This window comes from Eurytemora carolleeae, unplaced genomic scaffold (assembly GCF_000591075.1).
Source record: "Eurytemora carolleeae unplaced genomic scaffold, Eaff_2.0 scaffold34, whole genome shotgun sequence".
Taxonomy (NCBI): domain Eukaryota; kingdom Metazoa; phylum Arthropoda; class Copepoda; order Calanoida; family Temoridae; genus Eurytemora; species Eurytemora carolleeae.
The window spans coordinates 48764-68036 of NW_019396116.1; the positions used below are offsets into that span (position 1 = coordinate 48764).

The 19273-nt window shown below is 33.2% G+C and overlaps 4 protein-coding genes across 4 annotated transcripts in view; all 4 read left to right on the top strand.

Annotated features, from left to right (window-relative positions):
- Positions 1-4240, top strand: part of LOC111695397 (clustered mitochondria protein homolog) — a 21454-nt gene extending 17214 nt beyond the window's left edge. Inside the window, exons 28-33 of the mRNA XM_023464716.1 lie at positions 110-223; positions 1037-1119; positions 1611-1678; positions 2456-2569; positions 3048-3109; positions 3534-4240. Coding sequence (XP_023320484.1) covers positions 110-223; positions 1037-1119; positions 1611-1678; positions 2456-2569; positions 3048-3109; positions 3534-3603 — 511 coding nt within the window. The 3' untranslated portion in view covers positions 3604-4240. The remainder of the gene's footprint in view (positions 1-109; positions 224-1036; positions 1120-1610; positions 1679-2455; positions 2570-3047; positions 3110-3533) is intronic.
- The window catches only part of LOC111695399 (stress response protein NST1), a gene marked incomplete at its 3' end in the record, with an annotated part of 24593 nt that extends 12828 nt beyond the window's left edge, over positions 1-11765 (top strand). Inside the window, 8 exon segments of the mRNA XM_023464720.1 lie at positions 2008-2011; positions 4241-4317; positions 4987-5051; positions 5323-5388; positions 5877-5957; positions 7135-7554; positions 10378-10837; positions 11283-11765. Coding sequence (XP_023320488.1) covers positions 4246-4317; positions 4987-5051; positions 5323-5388; positions 5877-5957; positions 7135-7554; positions 10378-10837; positions 11283-11765 — 1647 coding nt within the window.
- Positions 8858-19267, top strand: LOC111695400 (activator of basal transcription 1). The gene is made up of 11 exons (XM_023464721.1): positions 8858-9033; positions 9270-9345; positions 12319-12383; positions 13008-14511; positions 14617-14679; positions 15020-15111; positions 15911-15990; positions 16400-16460; positions 17691-17772; positions 18333-18600; positions 19055-19267. Exons 4-11 carry the CDS (start codon positions 14449-14451, stop codon positions 19252-19254), a joined length of 909 nt encoding a protein of 302 aa, XP_023320489.1. The 5' UTR covers positions 8858-9033; positions 9270-9345; positions 12319-12383; positions 13008-14448; the 3' UTR covers positions 19255-19267.
- LOC111695395 (fez family zinc finger protein 1-like) lies at positions 12310-13419 on the top strand. The gene is made up of 2 exons (XM_023464714.1): positions 12310-12383; positions 13008-13419. Exons 1-2 carry the CDS (start codon positions 12310-12312, stop codon positions 13417-13419), a joined length of 486 nt encoding a protein of 161 aa, XP_023320482.1.
- Positions 19268-19273: the final 6 nt, after the last annotated feature.

Below are 19273 nucleotides of genomic sequence, written 5' to 3' on the forward strand. Positions count from 1 at the left end.
GAGTAATTAGTGTCCCGATCATTTTTTGTTTTCTCCTAAAAACCTTATTGCTTTTTATTGAGCGATAATCAAAAATGTGTACCTTCTGTTCTAATCAAATTTTTTCTAGATTCCTGGAGAAGGCTCTTGCCTTGAACCAGAAGTATCACGGGGCCAAGAGCTTAAAGGTTGCGGTCAGCTACCATCTAGTGGCTAGAACACAGTCTTGCATGGGAGATTTCAGGTCCAAATTTTTTTCAATCTTTTCTTCAGTGCTTAGGATCCATTTAATTTTGAAGGGGATCCGGATCCTGGATCCGCACTGGAAAAAATGGATCCGGATCCGGATACAGGTTATTTCTTTAAAATTTACTGAATTTTTTTAGTAAGGCAGAATTTTCAATTTTTTTGTCTTATTTTTTCGCTTTTTTTGTGATGAACCATTCAGAAATCAGAATATTTTTCATAATCTCTCTTAGTTCAGATTTGGGTTTTGAGAGTAAATTTTTTTGCTTTTGCAGTTTTTGGTTGATATTTTGCCCCTTGGATCCGGATCAGTTGATCCGCATATTTTTGCGGATTATGATCCAGGAAGCCGAAATCTTGCAGATCCAACGGATCCGGATCCTAATCACTACTTTTCTTAATCCACCTTTATACGCAATTATCGTTGCGAAATCGATATTTAAGGGACTGTCGACGTAATTTCAAGTGACTCTCCATTTGAAGGGTCACGTTCCTCGTTCACATCGTTGCCCTGGAACATATTTATTTTGTTCTTGAAATTTGACTTATTCTGTCCATTCACTTTCATTTCCCTTAAACTTACAGAGAAAACTCGCAATTGAAAATCATAAATTTTAAGAAAGAATAACAAGGATATCACAATTATTTTTGGTGAAAATGTTAAAATGTACCGGTCAAGTGAAGTAAATGGATGGTTCCTCAAAATTACTTCAGACATGTTATAAATACTGTTTTCTATTGACTTTACTATTATTTACTATTTTCTGTTTAAAAATAAAGTACTCAGGTTTGATAATATTTTTCTTGTCAGATCTGCATTAACGAATGAGAAGGAGACTTTCACAATCTACAAAACCCAGTTGGGAGATGAGCATGAGAAGACAAAGGAATCCGGTAAACCATATTTACAAGTTGATTTATTGACAGCGATGATTGTTTTCCAGTTGTACGCCATTGAACCTAAAGTTTTATGACAAGTTAAAGGAATCCAGTAACCCCCTTATTGATTTATTGATTAATTGACTGATTGATTTATTGATTGATTGGTTGATTGCTGGATTGATGGATTGATGGATAGATTGGTGGAAGGATGGATTGGTGGATTGATTGATTGATGGATTAATGGATTGATGGATTGATGCATGGATTGGTGGATTGATTGATGGATGGATTGGTGGATTGATTGATTGATGGATGGATTGACTGTCTGACACATGCTAATTGCTTTTCACTTGTACGCCATTAAACCTTTAAATTGTAATAAAAAATCTGCGAAATAGGGTTTAAACTTCAAACTGAAAGTGAACTCTCGAAATTTTTGTTTAACATGATGTAATTTTATAATATTTAAAATTAATATATTTATAATTATAAAATTGTTAAAGGTGAGTGCTTGAGACATCTGACCCAGCAGGCGGTTGTTCTACAGAAGAAGATGAACGAAATATATCAGGTTACATACTCGAAACATTTTCACAGACAAGGCAGGGGTTTATATTTTTAAGCATTTTTGAAGCTCTGGGGGAATTAGACATCAAATGACAAGTTTTTCATCCTTTTTCAGACTATTACCCAAACATTTCTTTTTTTTCCTTAATTCAGCAGTAAACCCTTAAAAAAGACTAAAATAACATACCTAACCCAATTTCTGTATTCAGTATACACACCCACTGCTCTGGATCAAGGGTTTAAAACTTAAAAGAAAGTAGGATTAATGTTGTATTTTTATAATAAAAGATCTGATTCGTTTATTTACCAAAAAACGGGTTGTCCTTATATTAGAGAGGTTAACATCTAAGGGGGTGAAGAGATGTATCAGTTTTCCTGAAAGCATGTTTACTTTATTTATTTATTTATTGTGCTCATTTTGATATGAATTTTTCAATTTAATTTTATAAATTTATTTATTTTACCGCCCTTTGACCAAAATTACCGACCTATGATTCCCATAGGTCGGTAATTTAAGAAGAATGCTTTGTAATATAACGTCCCTTGGGGAAAAAAGTAAAATAATCACCCACTCTGCGAAAAAATTGCGCATTAACATCTTAAAACTGCTCGGAAATAAAAAATTTTACAACACGGGTTCCCTCAACAAATTTGTCTACAGAACATCCCTCCTTGCGCTCTGGATGTTTTGAAGACAAAATTGGACTTGGGAACTCATTGTAAAGTAAAATTCCTTGAACTTCCCTGTAAAATAGTTGTAAATAATTTAAATTTACTTCAGGGTAAGAGTAAGACGGGGCTTCCACCAATCCAGATCCAGCCCCCCAGCATGGGATCAGTTCTAGATATGCTCAATATTATCAATGGAATACTCTTCGTTCAGATCTCACAGCAGGTAGTCAGTCAGTCAGTCAGTCAGTCATTCATTCAATCATCCTTTCATCCTTTCTTCATTTCACCCATTCATTCATTCATTCATTCATCCTTCCTTTCACCCATTCATTCATCCTCTCATTTATTTATCATTCATCATTTTATTGTTTACTCATTCATTTATCTTATTTTTCTTGGCTAAAATCTTTCATTGATAATCCATTTTCCTTTTCTCCATCCATTATCTTTGTTTAAATATAAATCCCGTCATTCCACCATTTTTTTTTATCATCTATTCCTTGTCGTTTATTTTAAAGTTAATTAAAACTATATTTACCTGAGCTAACTTGTTTATAGTCAACTGATAACAATTGGATCACACTAGTTAAGTAGGTGGGAAAAAATTAATTATCATTGCTTTTCATTTTTGGCTTTATTCTATGGCTTAGTTATACCACTGGTTTATCGGATTGAATTTCTAACCAATTATTTTATGGCAGGACATAGAAAACTTTAAGAAGGATTATGAGCAGAGACAAACAGGAACCAAGAAAATAGAAAGGTATGATTTAGTTTTACCTCAGCTCAGAACTTTGAATATGCGCTATCAATGCACATACAGTGCAGAAGTAAAACCTTTTAACTCTTATTCATAGTTTTATAAATCTTGTTTTTATACAAACTCCCTTTTTAATTTGTAACGCTCACAAAATTAAATTTCTTATTTTCTGTGTTAGCTTTGATAGCAATAAACATATTCCTGAAAATGATTGGATTATTAAAGCTGGCATATTGCATAAAAATAACATAATCTTAATTATGTTTATAAAAAAAGATTAATTGTAAAAAAAATCCATTTTACTGCACGACTCTTCCTTTTTTCTTACAAGTTACAATCCCTTTCTGATTTCCTAGGGTTTCTTCTTAACATTAGACATTTTTCATTGAATACATGAATTCATTTGATAATTATTATTTCTTTTTAGTGAGGTCGAGCTGAGCAAGGACATTGAAGAGCTGAGCTCAACCCTCGATCAGGCCTCAGTCCAGTCATAGTTAACCAGAGGCTCCTATCCGAGATCAGTCAGCTAGAGACTCCCGCCTCCAAATTCTCTAAACCATCGCTGTGGGTCTTGAATTAGTGACCTGAACTTTAAACCCTGAAAACCGGATTAACGCTCGCAACGACCGGGAAATTTGTAACTTTCCGACGTGCTCTGACCGTAGCTCTAGAGTTCGTTAGTTTCAAGAGCCAGAGTACGCCGAAAGGAGATTTATTTTGCCAGTATGATTTTTGTTGTTGATTTAAGAACCGGTTTTCGGAGTTGAAAGGTTTCCGTAGTAGATTATTAGTTTCTATAGTTCAAATATACGTGTTTAACTCCATGGTTGTGGAACCAGCCTAAATTCTCGGTGATCAGCATTGTAGAGTTTAGGGAGTTGAGAAAATTTATTACTCTTGTTAACAGTTGAAAAAGCAAATTAAGTTGCGAGTCCTGGGCCCGGCAGTACATCAATCTTGTTTATTTATGAGCCAGGCCCGGACTCCACTTGGTCAAAGTGCCCGCGGCGGGTGGTTCGGAAATTTAAATTTTATTGTGCCAAAATTTCTAGTCGCAAAACCACCGCGGGTGCTCTTCCTACAGATAGGCATTTTTAGTCATATCCTAGATTCAAGGATTATATTTTTCAGGAAAAATGGTACGGTTTCGAATGACCAAACATGATAGGGGGGAAATTTATCAATCATTTTTCCTCCCAGATTTTCAGGCAAGTAATACCAAACTGAGATGGGTTCATTATTATTATTTCAGATTTTTCTTCTCTCTCCAATAAAACCAACCTATAACTTAACCAATTTATTTCCCGGGTGGGTTGTTTTATTTCTTAATTGTCCTTTGAGATCATTAATTTACAGTCTTGAATAATTATAATAAAAATCTTGATAAAAATTGTTCTAAAATTGCAACTACATCACTTTTAAAATCCATCAAAAGCCTAATTATTAACAAGCATTTCAAAAAGATGTTGTCTTAATAATTTGGGAAACATGTCGAAAATCCTTTTGTTAAAAGTATGTTGATTTTCCCTCCGTTTTTAAAGATTTAAAATAGGCTTTTTTGTTCTCTGATTACGCTATTGAAGACAGGCATTTTTTATATCTGAAAAGGGAATGCAAATTTCAATTACTCCGCCATTCAAATATTCCCGATAGCTTTTATCAACATTGTGGATTAAAGGAAGATATTGTCGTGATTCTAGGTTTAACAGATTTTACTTGGGACAATTCCTGTGTTTTCTAGTAGTAGATATACGCTAGTCAATTTGAAGAGAAACCATAGTTGAAATTGATTAGTTTTCAAAATTATAAACATTGATATCCAATCAATACTTGATCACGGCATTTTTATTATCTTTTAATATGATTTATTTATCTAGGATATACAAATAGAATTGCTGGATGGGGTACTGGATACTAGCCGATACTTATTTAACATCATTTGGTTAGTTTGACAAGTCACTGTTATATTAGATTATAAAACGAACCCCTAGTATGAATATGATTGGAAGGGTCTCCCCGGTTGTCCTTGTTATAATCAAAGATTTTATTATTCTCAAATTATTTATTTTCTTCAATAGTGTCTCGAAGACGGACGCTGAAAAGTCTAAACTAAAATCTACATATTGCAAAAAGTTTTTACACACACCCACAAGGGGTAATTTTTTTCTCTTTTAATAAATAATTTAAGATTTTAAAAAATAACTTTAATTCAGTGAATATGGAGTTGGGGAGGATGTGGATAGAATTATTATTCCAGATACTACAATTCAAGCCTACAGGTACAATTATCTACAATATATAATATATAAAGTAGTAATCTTTGTTTGTTTGTTGGGATGGATGTCCGATCATAATTGATGGGCCCCTGATTTGAGAACTCTGTAGAACCATGGTTAAAAGATTCCAGTTAAGTGGCTTAACGTATATAGGGAGAGTTAAGCTTCCAGGCAAAGCTGGGTTTCTAAGCTAGTTATTAACACAGCTTTAGAGTTCATGGAATAAAATTGATCTGAGCGGATCATTCAAATTCAAGAACTTATTGATTTCAATTAATGAAATACAGGAAATAGAAATAGGCGGACCTAGTTGAAATTCTTTTTTTCATTAAATCAAAAATATTGGGTGTAAAAAACATAATTTATTTTTGTGATTATTATCGTAATAGATGTATAAAATCAGGGAACTATGAGGGTGATAACTTTATCGAATAAATTTTTTTTGTTAAATCTGCGAAAAAAATGTTGAATTTATATTGACAACTGTTTAGAGATCTGATGGAGTCTCTTTGCTCCGACTCGTCTGTACCTTTCCATATACATTCACAACTACAATATTGGTTTAAGAAAAGGTAAATATTTATACATTCACAGCTACAATATTGGTTTAAGAAAAGGTAAATATTTATACATTCACATTTCACAGCTACAATATTGGTTTAAGAAAAGGTAAAGATTTATACATTCACAGCTACAATATTGGTTTAAGAAAAGGTAAAGACGCATACATTCACAACTACAATATTGGTTTAAGAAAAGGTAAAGATTTATACATTCACAGCTACTATATTGGTTTAAGAAAAAGTAAATATTTATACATTCACAACTACAATATTGGTTTAAGAAAAGGTAAAGATTTATACATTCACAGCTACTATATTGGTTTAAGAAAAGGTAAATATTTATACATTCACAACTACAATATTGGTTTAAGAAAAGGTAAAGATTTATAGATTCACAACTAGAGTATTGGTTTAAGAAAAGGTAGAGATTTATACATTCACAACTACAATATTGGTTTAAGAAAAGGTAAAGATGTATACATTCACAGCTACAATATTGGTTTAAGAGAAGGTAAAGATTTATAGATTCACAACTACAATATTGGTTTAAGAAAAGGTAGAGATTTATACATTCACAACTAGAATATTGGTTTAAGAAAAGGTAAATTTTTATACATTCACAACTACAATATTGGTTTAAGAAAAGGTAAAGACTTATACATTCACAGCTACAATATTGGTTTAAGAAAGGTAAAGACTTATACATTCACAGCTACAATATTGGTTTAAGAAAAGGTAGAGATTTATACATTCACAGCTACAATATTGGTTTAAGAAAAGGTAAAGATTTATAGATTCACAGCTACAATATTGGTTTAAGAAAAGGTGAAGACTTTTTTCTTTTAAGGGACTAACAGTAACAAAGGGACTAACAGTAACAAGGTTATGATTTAATTGCAGTCTATTTTTATCAGCTATTCCTCTGGGGGAGTGGTTAAAAATATTATTTGACGATTTGATGAGAGTGCAGTGGGGGGGATATTGACTTTAGTTTTTACTCTCTCATTCAGTCTTATAGTTAATTTATTTTATTCTTAAAATCAATCAACGGTTAACCTCTCAAAATAACTTTTTAACGTAGATGGGGATAAGATCATTTTAAAAAAGTGGTTATGATTTTTTCATAAAAATATTAACAACTGGCAATTGCGCTAGGAATTGCTTATATTTTATGTAATTGTTGCAGATCTGGTTCCAACCTTGAAGTAACAAACCCTTCTCCGGTCCTCACGGACAATACACCAATAGTTGTAGACCCTACCTGGATGGAGGATTCACAATCCTCCTGGATCTCTAATCCAACCTCGAAATTATCTTTAACCTTGCTAAATCCCTCCAAAACCCAACCTCAAACCACCGTTTCTTCAACCTCTACTAATACCTCCGTCCTCCATAAACCCTACTCCTCTACTGTTTCCTTGATAGAAACCTCCTCCCTTCAGGAACCATCCCTCCCTGTGATCTCATTAACAAATACCTCTTCAATCTCCGCCCTACTCCGTTCAACGCCCTCAACCTCCATGATTACATCCTCGACACAGACTGATTTTAAACGAAGATATAGAAAAAGAAGATCCCAGGAAATATCCTCTGGAAACAATACAAGGCAAATAAAACTCATTCTTATGATTATCGCCGACTAGCTGAAATGCCCGGCGTTGCCCGTTGAATTTTAAAAACAGATATAGCTAACATCTAAATATAGGGCGAAGAGCTTAATTATATTGATTACAAACATGCCACAAAGAAACCTTATATCCATTTCTAGATATACATTTCCGAAGGTTATTTTCCTTCCAGATCGGGCTATTTTTGTCTAATGTAGATTAGGGATGGGGGGAGGGGTGTTTTTTCCATAAGAGTTGAGATAGGGGAGTATGATACACATATACCTAACTGTTCAAGGCCAGATCATTAAACAAAAATTAGATTTTTTACTCAAATGGTTAGGAAACAAGGAAGCCTTTAAAAGAAGTTCAAAACGTACGTCAGAAAAATGTGGAAAAATACTTATTTCAACTTTTGACAAATATTAACATGCGACACCTTCAAGGGCTTTCCAAGTAAATTAATTTTAAATCTGTAGCTTATTTAGTAATAAAAAGGTTTTTTACTGTTTTTTATTTGTTTCAATCACTGACCAGTCGTTTGACCGTCCTGCTCCCTAAAAAAGTAACTGAACCTGGGTAAATGGNTTGAGAGTTGATCCTTAGTGTTCCATCTAGGAATATGTAGAGGATTTTTTTAGGAACTGATGGTAGAATAGTATCTTCTAGGTGTGTCAATAGATCCCAGTGATCATTGCGGATCTAATGTAGTGATCATACTTGTTTTTGAATACATTAATATTTTTGGCAGATCTTTCACGTCTGGCTTCTTGAGTTTGTAGTCCCAATTCTTCAAGTTTTTCTTCATATGTGGAGCCCTGAAGCCCTGAAATAATCCTTACTGCCTTGCGTTGTACATTTTCTAGTTTGTCTTTGTCCTGTTGGGTCCAGGGTCTCCAACTTGATACAGCAAATTCCATGTGAACACGAACATATTGTTTGTACAGTTTTAGGAATATATTTCTGTCCTTGAAATGGAACGCTCTACAAATTTGGCCAAGAACTTGATCTGATTTAAATCATCATTTCTGTCATCCTTTCATTAAATCATCATCTTGAAGCAAAGATAAGTTAGATACCAAGTTATTCGTTGCCAGTTTAACCACTTCATTTATTTCTACTACTTTCTTCAGAACAAAAAATAAATTGTTGTCCTCAAATATTCATAAAGTAGGGTATACAAATCGTCTTCATTAAAGATTATGTGGTTGAACTAGAAACCAAACTATTTCTAGCTAGTTCAATCTCTTCTTGCTAATTAAAAACTTCCAACATTTTCTAATTTTATTTTCTAATTAGAAGAAGCCAAGTCAATGTACCCACTGTGGGAAGATAATCTCAACTGCCTATGGACTAATGATCCACGAGAAGGTTATGCACTTCCGTAAACCAGAACACAAATGTACTTTGTGTGACAAGGTCTTCGTGCTGGACAAGTATTTGAAGATGCACGTGAAAGCTGTACATACAGAAAACTTGTGAGTGAACTTTTTTTTTTACATTTTAAGTCAATTATTCTGGGATTATTCTATTCATGAATTTATGAGGGTCCGGGGTGTTAACAGGAATTTGTCCCGGGGGGGGGTACGTTTTCTTTCCAGGGGGGCTCAGCCTTGAAATACCCCTAGAAACTATGCTTTTTACGTTTATGCAGAGGGTCTTATTCATTTGAACCACACTCCGGTAGACTTATATTTGATGATATTTATTGAAGGGGAATTGTGTGTGATCTATGCGGAGATGTTCTCAGAACAAAGAAAGGATTAAGGCTTCACATGCTGGTTCATGAGGTTAATAATTTATTGATTTTAGCATTTAATCATGCAGTTATAAAGTCATTAAGTCATTCTTTCATTTCATCATTCTTTCATTCTTTCATTTACTCGTCCTTCCTTCATTTACTCATTCTTTTTTTTATTCATCCTTTCACTTAATCATCCTTCCACTCATTCTTTCATTTAATTATCCTCTCATTTAATCATCCTCTCATTAAATTATCCTTTCATTTATTCATTCTTTTCATTTATTCATCTTTTCATTTATTCATCCTCTCATTTAATCATCCTCTCATTTAATCATCCTCTCATTTAATCATCCTCTCATTTAATTATCCTCTCATCTAATCATCCTCTCATTTAATAATCCTCTCATTTTATCCCTCTCATTTAATTATTCTCTCATTTAATCATCCTCTTATTTAATCATCCTCTCCTTTAGTCATCCTCTCATTTAGTCATCCTCTCATTTAATCATCCTTTCATCTATTGATTCTTTCATTTATTCATCTTTCATTTATTCATCCTTTCGTTGATTTATCTTTTCGGTTAATTTTCCATTCCATTATTCTTCCTTCGATTTATTCATCCTTTCATTAGGTCATTCTTTTATTTAGTCATCCTTTCATATAATAACTTTTCATTTACAATTCTTTCTTTGATTCATCCCTTAATTTACTTTCATGAAATCATCATCTCTGTCATCCTTTCTTACTTACTTGATACTTGAGTGTTAATCCTCAGTGTTCCATCTAGGAATATGTAGAGGATTTTTTTAGGAACTGATGGTAGAATAGTATCTTCTAGGTGTGTCAATAGATCCCAGTGATCATTGCGGATCTAATGTAGTGATCATACTTGTTTTTGAATACATTAATATTTTTGGCAGATCAATGTTCGATGCGCAAAGGAAAACGATAACATTTTAATGATCAGATAAAGATTCCAATTCAAGGACCCCGTTGTGAATCGGATATTGCCATCTTTGCTTGGAGGTTCACTTACAGTCCCTCAATTAAACTCAGCAAAACATGAGTTTTCTATTAGTTCGCAGAAAGAAAATCCGGGAAAGAAAAAGAAGAATCTGAAGCCACAAGCCTTACGTTGTCCTGAGAACATCTCCGACAAGATTGAAGCTTTGGCATCTGAGCCGAATACAACCCTTGATCTACTCATGAACAATATACCATTGAAAATAGAAATAGATCCAGATATAGATGACGCAGATCTAGAGGCAGGAGTCAAGAATTTAACCAATTTACTTAAGAATCCCGACGAGGTTAACAACCTCAACAGTTTACTAGCAGAAGAGACGATTGTATCAGATATCCTGGATCAAGGCTTATCCACAGATCTAGAAATTGCCGAGACATATTCATTAAATCCTTCACAAGACAAGAAGCTAGCTGACCTTGATGCTCAAGATGAAATGATGGAAGAGATATTTGGAGATGAACTAGATAAAGATAAAGATCCAGACTTTGTTCCGCCATTAATGAAAGAAAAGGTATGAATTATTTTTTTGTCAGATTTGGAGTAAAATTTTATTAATCAAATCTCCCAACTTCTTAAGAGTTAGATATTTATCCATGTGGATTAATTTGAATCGGGATTTAAACTGATTCAATTACTTAACAAGATTAAATTGTGATTGATTTAAATCATCATAGTTTTAGAAAAACCTAAAAATTACTGACGAAATAATTTAACCACTAATCAGGCGTTATTCATTCTTAAATTTCCATTTCTGGGGATATAACAATTTCAAATATAAATTTACTAGTGTTTTTTTATCTTTGGGCTTTTCGTCTTCTTATTTCACAGAAACCATAAAAAAATGTTTGATGTTTTTGGCATTTGTGAAAATATAAAAAGAAATGGATATCTATAAAGCTTCGGAAGTACTTATTTCATTTCCAAACTTTAAATAAATTGTAAAAATACTGTTTCAGAAACGAGGAAGACCAAAAAATACATCGAAAGAAACAATCAAAAAGAAAAAGAAAGCTGCGAAGGAAAAGGACGACGAGCATGATGATATTGCTGAAAAAGAGAATAGAGACGAAGAAGAAGAAAAGAAGACGAAAGAAAAAAGTAAACAAAGACGGGAAAAGAGATTGAAGAAAAAGATTAAACCTAAAAATCTGACCGAGGAACAACAAGCTGTGGAGGAAATTCTTCCAACCATCAGAGAAGAGGAAGAAGAAGATGAAGACGAAATATCAGACTCGGAAGAGGTAAAGGAGACTGAGAAGAAGACGAAGAAGAAAGAGAAAAAAGAGAAGAAAGATAAGAATGGTAAAACCAGGATAAGATATAGAACTAAGCAGTCCTGGGAATTGGATGAGGAAACTGGATTATTGAAATCGGATCGGGGGAGGATTAAAGACCCCGGACCTCCTGGCAAAAACAAGAAAGTAAACAAAACTGGCGAGGTAAAGATATCTTTCACTAACCAGGGAACTATTGTATTGGATGCTATCATCCCGATCGCTTGATCTCGATATCCATTGTAGGCACTTTTTTTTGAACTTTTAGGTTATAAGAATACTGCATCTTTCAATATTTTTATCTTAGTTATTCATCTACTGATTAAAGCCCTATTTAACCCCTGACTGGGTGCGATTTCCACGCGGGATATCGAATAAAGATTAAATTAATCTGCAGTTTTTACAAAAAAAAAATTCTACAATACAAGAAACTCTGGACTTTTTACCGGGAAAAGACTTTTTTCAAGCAGTTATTAGAATTTTTTAAGATATGGGACGAGGGGGGGGGACTCTGTTAAAATGTCATTAAATCATCATCTCTGTCATCCTTTCTTTCATTCGTTCATTTCGTGAATTCAGGTTATCATGCAACCAGGCATGAATGCATCAGTGCATTAGGCAATCTTGTTTTTATGCATTTGCAATTAAAACTTAATTAGAAACATTTTTATCAAAAATGATTCTCGTCTGGACATATTTTTAAATAACTATGTTTCAGGAGGATAATAAAGTTCATCAGTGCGGTCAATGTGATAAATCCTTCAGACACAAACATGTCCTTAGGTTAGTTATAGTTTAAAATTTGTAAATATTGCAGGAAGAGAAGGTTCTTCGCTAAATTTATTTTCATTAGATACTTTTTTTGGTAAAGGAACTGTACACGCGATCTCAAGTCACCCTTTATTTAAAGCTTTACAATGTTGTAGACATCGTTCTTTTTTATTGCTTTTAAAAATAAATTTTCAGATAAAAAATTTGGGATAGCTCCATCATTTTTGTGAATTGGATATGTAACTCTTTAAAAAAGGAGGATTACTTGAAATAATACGTTCGATGTCCCTTTAATAATCAGACAAAAAAATTATCTCAAATTCAGATTCTTCGAAGATGTCGTAATTTAGGTTTTTTTTTGGAAAATTCTTGTTTGTATTTTATTATATTTCTGAAAATATGATATACTAGCTGGAGTTCCACCCGGCGTTGCACAATTTTAAAAACACTGCATTTGAAAAAAATCTGCCAATTTGGTCCAGCCGTTCGGTCAACTGTATTCAGTGTGTTTGCACTTAAATAATTGATAATATGTAAATATTTTAAATGTTGAGTTAAAGTTAAAAGTTAAATTTTCAAGATGTATGAATTACCAATTACCAATATTATTGCCTTGACAACAATATTTTGTTTCAGGAAGCATGTTTTGAAAATGCATGTTTGGACAGCGAGTGATAAAACTCAATGTGAGATTTGCAACAGATTCTTTAAGCACACTGAGGGACTAAACCGACACATGAAGACCGTGCACACCACCACCTTCCCTTACCATTGCAAACACTGCCCGGAGAAATACGCGTTCAACTACGACTTAAACAAGCACATGAAGAAAGTGCACCCGGATAATTTGAGCAAGACCCCGGCTAAAGTGTCAGCTAAGGGAATGCGCATGCCTATTCCTCCTGGTATGAGGGTGCCAGGGTTAAAAAATCCAGTTACCCGACCCAGCTCTAATCCTTTGTTTACTATTAATACAGATGCAGGGGTTGTCCATCTCTACACAGAAGATATGGATGTTAAACCTAATATTAACGAAATCATTATATAAATACAAACGTCAACGTTATTATTGAATATTAAGGTCTATTTCAGTCAACATAAATTGAGAGTCCTTGATCAAACTGGGTCCTCAATGCGACCTTGAACTTAAGCTTAATTTAATTAAAGCTCAGGAGTCTACTAAAAGAATGAAAACCAAATCTACAAATGTACCTTAATTATTATAATCCTGTTAATTTAAGAGTGTTTATGAACCAGTTTAATCTTAGATTAATTTGTTATTTTGGTTTAAATGTTACAGGGATGTATATTTTTCTGTTTGCCCCCCCCCCCCCCGGGGGGGAGCAAAAATATAAGCTTTTACTTGGTTTGGAGGGTAAAATAAAGAAAGAAGGAAAAAGGGAAGAGAAAAGGGCACCGAAACGCTCCATTATACAAATAAAATACAAAAATTTTGTTTGCAAGGTGGGCTCTTCTTCGAAGTTTGCACGGGCTTTAGAAACCTGTAAAATTACTTGTTTTTTAAGTTGTGGATTTGGGGAAAAAATATGATTCTGAATAAGAGGGGGGGGGGAGCTTTACAACTAATATACACCCCTGACATATTTTCTGATCATAATTACATTTCATTTATTGTTCTTTGAAAATAATTGATAAAACTAAATCCAAACCAAATGTAATTTTCTTTATTTTTTGTTTATTATGACTAATTTACTTTAAAATGCTGTGAATTGAAAAATGTTTTCGATATGATGGCATATCCCTAGATCTATCTCGTATATCCTGTGATTTCCATAAAGTGTAAATAATTGTAACATTTAGAAGAATTATAAAAGAGAGTGGAAATCTAAAGTGATTATTGTTCGTAAAAATTGCCAACACTAATTCACAACCGTTTCCTTGTAACAATTGTAATTGAAATTTTAACCTCATCAGATCACAGCGTTTCTTGTGACTGAATATATATGGTTATTTAATTGCGATCTGAGTTGTAAATTGTTTGACACTTTAAGAATGAATGTTTATACAAACAGTTGTTAGTGCAGGTGTGAATTATTGTTGATTGTTCAGATCTAGAATGGGTGTAGAGGAAGGAATCAGTTTGTCAAGCGGAGATGAATCAGAACTGGACAGATCTCAGGTATTCATTTATCAATTGATCAAAACTGTTTTGTAGATTGATTATTGCTATATTGACTGATCGATGAATGGATTGATTGATAAATTGATTGATGGATTGACTAAGGATTTGGAGCTACCTGAGAAGAAAAGGAAACCGGGAATAATTTATCTATCATCAGTCCCAGAGGTAAAATATATGCTAAAATTTAAAATATTTTTCATTTAAACTTCTAATATGATGATTGGAAAATGGAAGCTTCCCTAAAGCGTTGATTTGAAAGCAGGTTTTTCTGTAAACATGTCAATAAATTTTGAAATTTCTAATTGTTTTACCTCGCACATTTGAAGAAACCTTTCATTTTATTCCTGTCATTTAAGATGAAACCGGAAACATGAATCAACATGATCATTTTTCTTTTCTTTTTTATGATTATCTTCTGAAATGTGGTGCGCCAACCTAAAACTATGCTTTTTTTGTTTTGACAATTTTCTTTTTTTTGCACGAAAAATAATAAAAAATATTTGAGGGAATGAATGTGAGTGGCACAACAGCTTTCTTTGCTGAATTTGGTCGGGTTGGTAGAGTGTTCTTACAGCCAGACATCAAGACAGGGATGAGGTAAATTTTTTCTTATATATTTAATCATCTTGAAATCCTCATTTTACTTAAATTTATTCTTTTCTACAGTTCGATAACAAGACTCATTAATTCTTTTAATCCTCTTTTCATTCTCTCTTTCATTCATCTTTACATTCAGCATTTTTTTCCTTCTCACATTCTAATTGAAACCATCCTTTCAGTTATCCTTTTTCTTATTCGTACATCCTTTCATTTATTCTTTCAGTTCTATTTCATTCATCTGTTCATTCCTCTGCCATTAAAACCTTAATTTTCTTTTCGTACACCATTTCATTCATTTTTCATTCATCTTTTCATTCGTCCTTACATTAGTCTTTTCATTCATCCTTTCATGCGTCTTTTCATTCATCCTTTCATTTGCCTTTTCGTTCGTCTTTTCATTCGTCCTTACATTAGTCTATTCATTCATCATTTCATTCATTCTTCATTCATCCTTTCATTCGTCTCTTCATTCATACTTTCATTCGTCCTTACATTAGTCTTTTCATTCATTCTTTCATTCGTCTTTTCATTTGTCTTTTCATTCATCCTTTCATTTGTCTTTTCATTTGTCTTTTCATTTGTCTTTTCATTCATCCTTTCATTTGTCTTTTCATTTGTCTTTTCATTTGTCTTATCATTCGTCTTATCATTCGTCTTTTCATTCGTCTTTTCATTTGTCTTTTCATTCATCCTTTCATTCGTCTTTTCATTTGTCTTTTCATTTATCCTTTCATTCGTCTTTTCATTCGTCCTTTCTTTTGTGGTAAAAAATTTTATTTCTTTAATTCACTTGCAGACATTTTACTGAGGGTTGGATCGAGTTTCTAAGCAAAAAAATTGCTAAACGTGTAGCAGAGCAGATAAACAATACTCCAGGTAACTGGTAAAGTACAAATATAGGAGATTAGATTAATGAACACTCCAGCCTCCAGGTAGTATAAACATATAAAAGAGCAGATGAATAATACTCCAGGCAGAGTAAACGTGTAACAGAACAGATAATAATTCTCCAGGTAGAGTAAACATGTAGCGAAGCATATGAACACTATTCGAGGTAGTGAAGATATTTAGCAGAAGAAATTAATATTGATATTTTTCCTTTAAATGTTGTAAATTTTTCTTTAAAAAGAAGAAGATGAATCAATAGTTAATTTATAACTCTAACAAAGAACTTTAGGGGGCCGAGGACAAGCCTGTAAAGATTTCCACATGGAAAAAGTCATATAGGAAAACTAACTTAAGAAAATGACGTTAGGAAAAATATCTCTTAACAACCTATTTTTAGTTGGTGGAAAGAGGAAGAGTAAAGCACACGGCACTCTCTGGAACATTAAATATCTTCCCAGGTAGGATTATATCATAAACCAGGGTTTTATATATATATATATTTTTTCTAAGCAAATATTATAATACTTTACTTTTTTCTGAACGAGACTGTCGATGTACTGTGGATATCGAGATCAAATTTGATCTGCAGATTCATTTATCTGTTTTTGATATCTAAGAAAGTATCTAAAATGCAACCAATCAGAGTGTAATTTGTAGAAACCGACCAGCTAATCAGAAGCCAGGAACTTTTGCGCGCAATCAATGAGATAACTCTCATTAGTCAGAATCCTGTCTGGATTACCAAAAAAATGATTACGCAGAAAATCAAAAGTGCCCACAGTTGAAATCGGTGTTAAGCTCTGAGTCGTTTGCGGTGTTTTCAAAATGTTTAGAGAAATTCCAAATCCTTTTTAATGAAATATTTATTGGTCTATCCACAATTATAATTTTATTGCATATATTTAGCAGTTAAGGACTAATGAAATATTTAATGGCCTATCCACAATTATAATTTGATTGCATAATTTAGCAGTTCAGGACTAATGAAATATTTAATGGTCTATCCACAATTATAATTTGATTACATAATTTAGCAGTTAAGGACTAATGAAATATTTAATGGCCTATCCACAATTATAATTTGATTGCATAATTTAGCAGTTCAGGACTAATGAAATATTTAATGGTCTATCCACAATTATAATTTGATTACATAATTTAGCAGTTAAGGACTAATAAAATATGTATTGGCGAGGAAATCTCTACCTTTTTTTCAATAGATAATGGATCAGTAAATCAGTAATCTAATAGAATAATATAAAGAACAGGATAAATTAGATATCAACTAGATTAAAGATAATGCTCGGTAGACCTTGCAAGATATAAAATCAAATCTAAGTCCACTAGAGAAATACCCACCCAATGTACTTTTATCAGGGAAATACTTTTTGTCCCTTATATGTTTAGTTTTTTTACAATCTGTGGGTATGCTAAAGTGTCAACATCGCTCAAATTTGGTCGTGTGGTGTGATCTTTACTTGCTAAAGCAATACTAAACATAGCATAAATTCAGTTTTTCTCTCACTTAAAACAGAAATTCTTATATGACTAGAAATGTAATTCTCATTAAACCATATCATAACATTGGTAGAGATCGGGCTGAAAAACCCGGATGTTGAAACCCAAACCTACATTTAGGAGCCATAAGCCATCCCTGCTAATATGATTTGATTTGATTTAATATTCAGGTTTAAGTGGGTTCATCTGAGTGAAAGATTAGCGTATGAAAAGGCCGTTAAACAGCAAAGGATGAGAACAGAAATTTCTCAGGTTCAAATTATTTCATTTATTATAATTTAGAGAAAAAAAATAATGATATTTGTTTGTCTTCGTAATTTAATCAGCGTATTGTTGAGTCTTTATTTGAAAAAAAAGTGAAAACAAAAATTCTAACCCTGCATAGAAGTACCATAATTTCAATACCCTCCGACCACCCCCTTAAAATTGTAAACACGAAAAATAAGCTTTGTAAGTGAGTAAGTTTTTACAGATAACTACTGAAGATGGTATTCTAGTTCCCGAACTTAATTAAGTCTTTCTAATCCGTATAAGGAAGTTTATGCTATAAACATAAACTGATTTGACCTGAAGTTATAACTTTATTTTTGTGAATCTCGGGATCTAGTATTGATCTACGGATTAATTTAATTCCTATTCATTCCCGTATTGTTAAACCCTGCAGGGAAAACTTTAATTGAGGTATTAAGCCTTGATACTCAAATTTGAAAGTGTCCACATTAGATATCGAGATCGAGCGTTCAAGTTTAACATTAACAATATCCACACAAGATTTCCTATTTGATAAGATTTTATTTGATGTGATATTTTAGGTTAAACGTGAAGCAGAGCAGTTCAAAGGGAGTGTACGGCAGAAGAAGAGAAAACGTGAGGTATCTCCGAGCACTGAAGATCATCAGTTCATCTTCGACCAGGAACCTACTTCAGAGCAGATCAAGAAGAGAAAGATAGACGACCAGGACGCCAAGGTGAAGACTAAGAAGACAAAGAAAGAGAAGAAGAAGAAGGAGAAAGAGGAGAGTCCGGTCGCTGTAGAGAAAGCGAAGAAAGGAGGGAAGAAGAAGAAAAAGAAAAGTTCAGGTGAAATTTTTTTCCAAGTGACATTTCTTTTTTAAAAAAATTCAACTTTTTTTGTTTTTTAAAGAAAAGACCTCATTGCTGGATAATATTTGCAAAACTTTTAAGATTTCATCTGATCCTGATTTTAATCTTATGACTTCAGTATTACAATGTACAGTTGAAAATATTGAAAACATAAAACATACATTATAGAGGGAACCAAGGAGTTTGGGGCAGGGGTGTATACAGAACTTTGACACACTTTTTATCTAACGAGGAGGTAGAGTTCCCATGGAGGCTGAAACCATGGTTTCGTTTATCTGGGGAGCCCCCATCCCCTGGTATACGCCCCTGCTTGGAAGTTTGCTTTAACTTGATCTTTTAGAATAATTATAACTGTAAATTTTCCTTTACAATCGAATACATTTACCCCTTGGAGCAAAATAGTTAACTAAAAATTATATAAAATGTTTAGAAAAGAAGAATGATGATGAAGGCAGTAGTCCTAAACAGCTGAAGGAAGGTGCTCGTCGTAAAAGTGTCGAAACAGTTGGGAAAGGGAAGAAAATGGAGAATCCTGGGAAAGCGAAGAAGGCGGATGAGGGAACACGGCGGAAAAGCGGAGAGGGAGACAGAGCAGCATTTCTGAAAAGTGTGTTTGGTGGGGGCACTTAGACCCCCCACCCCCCCCCCC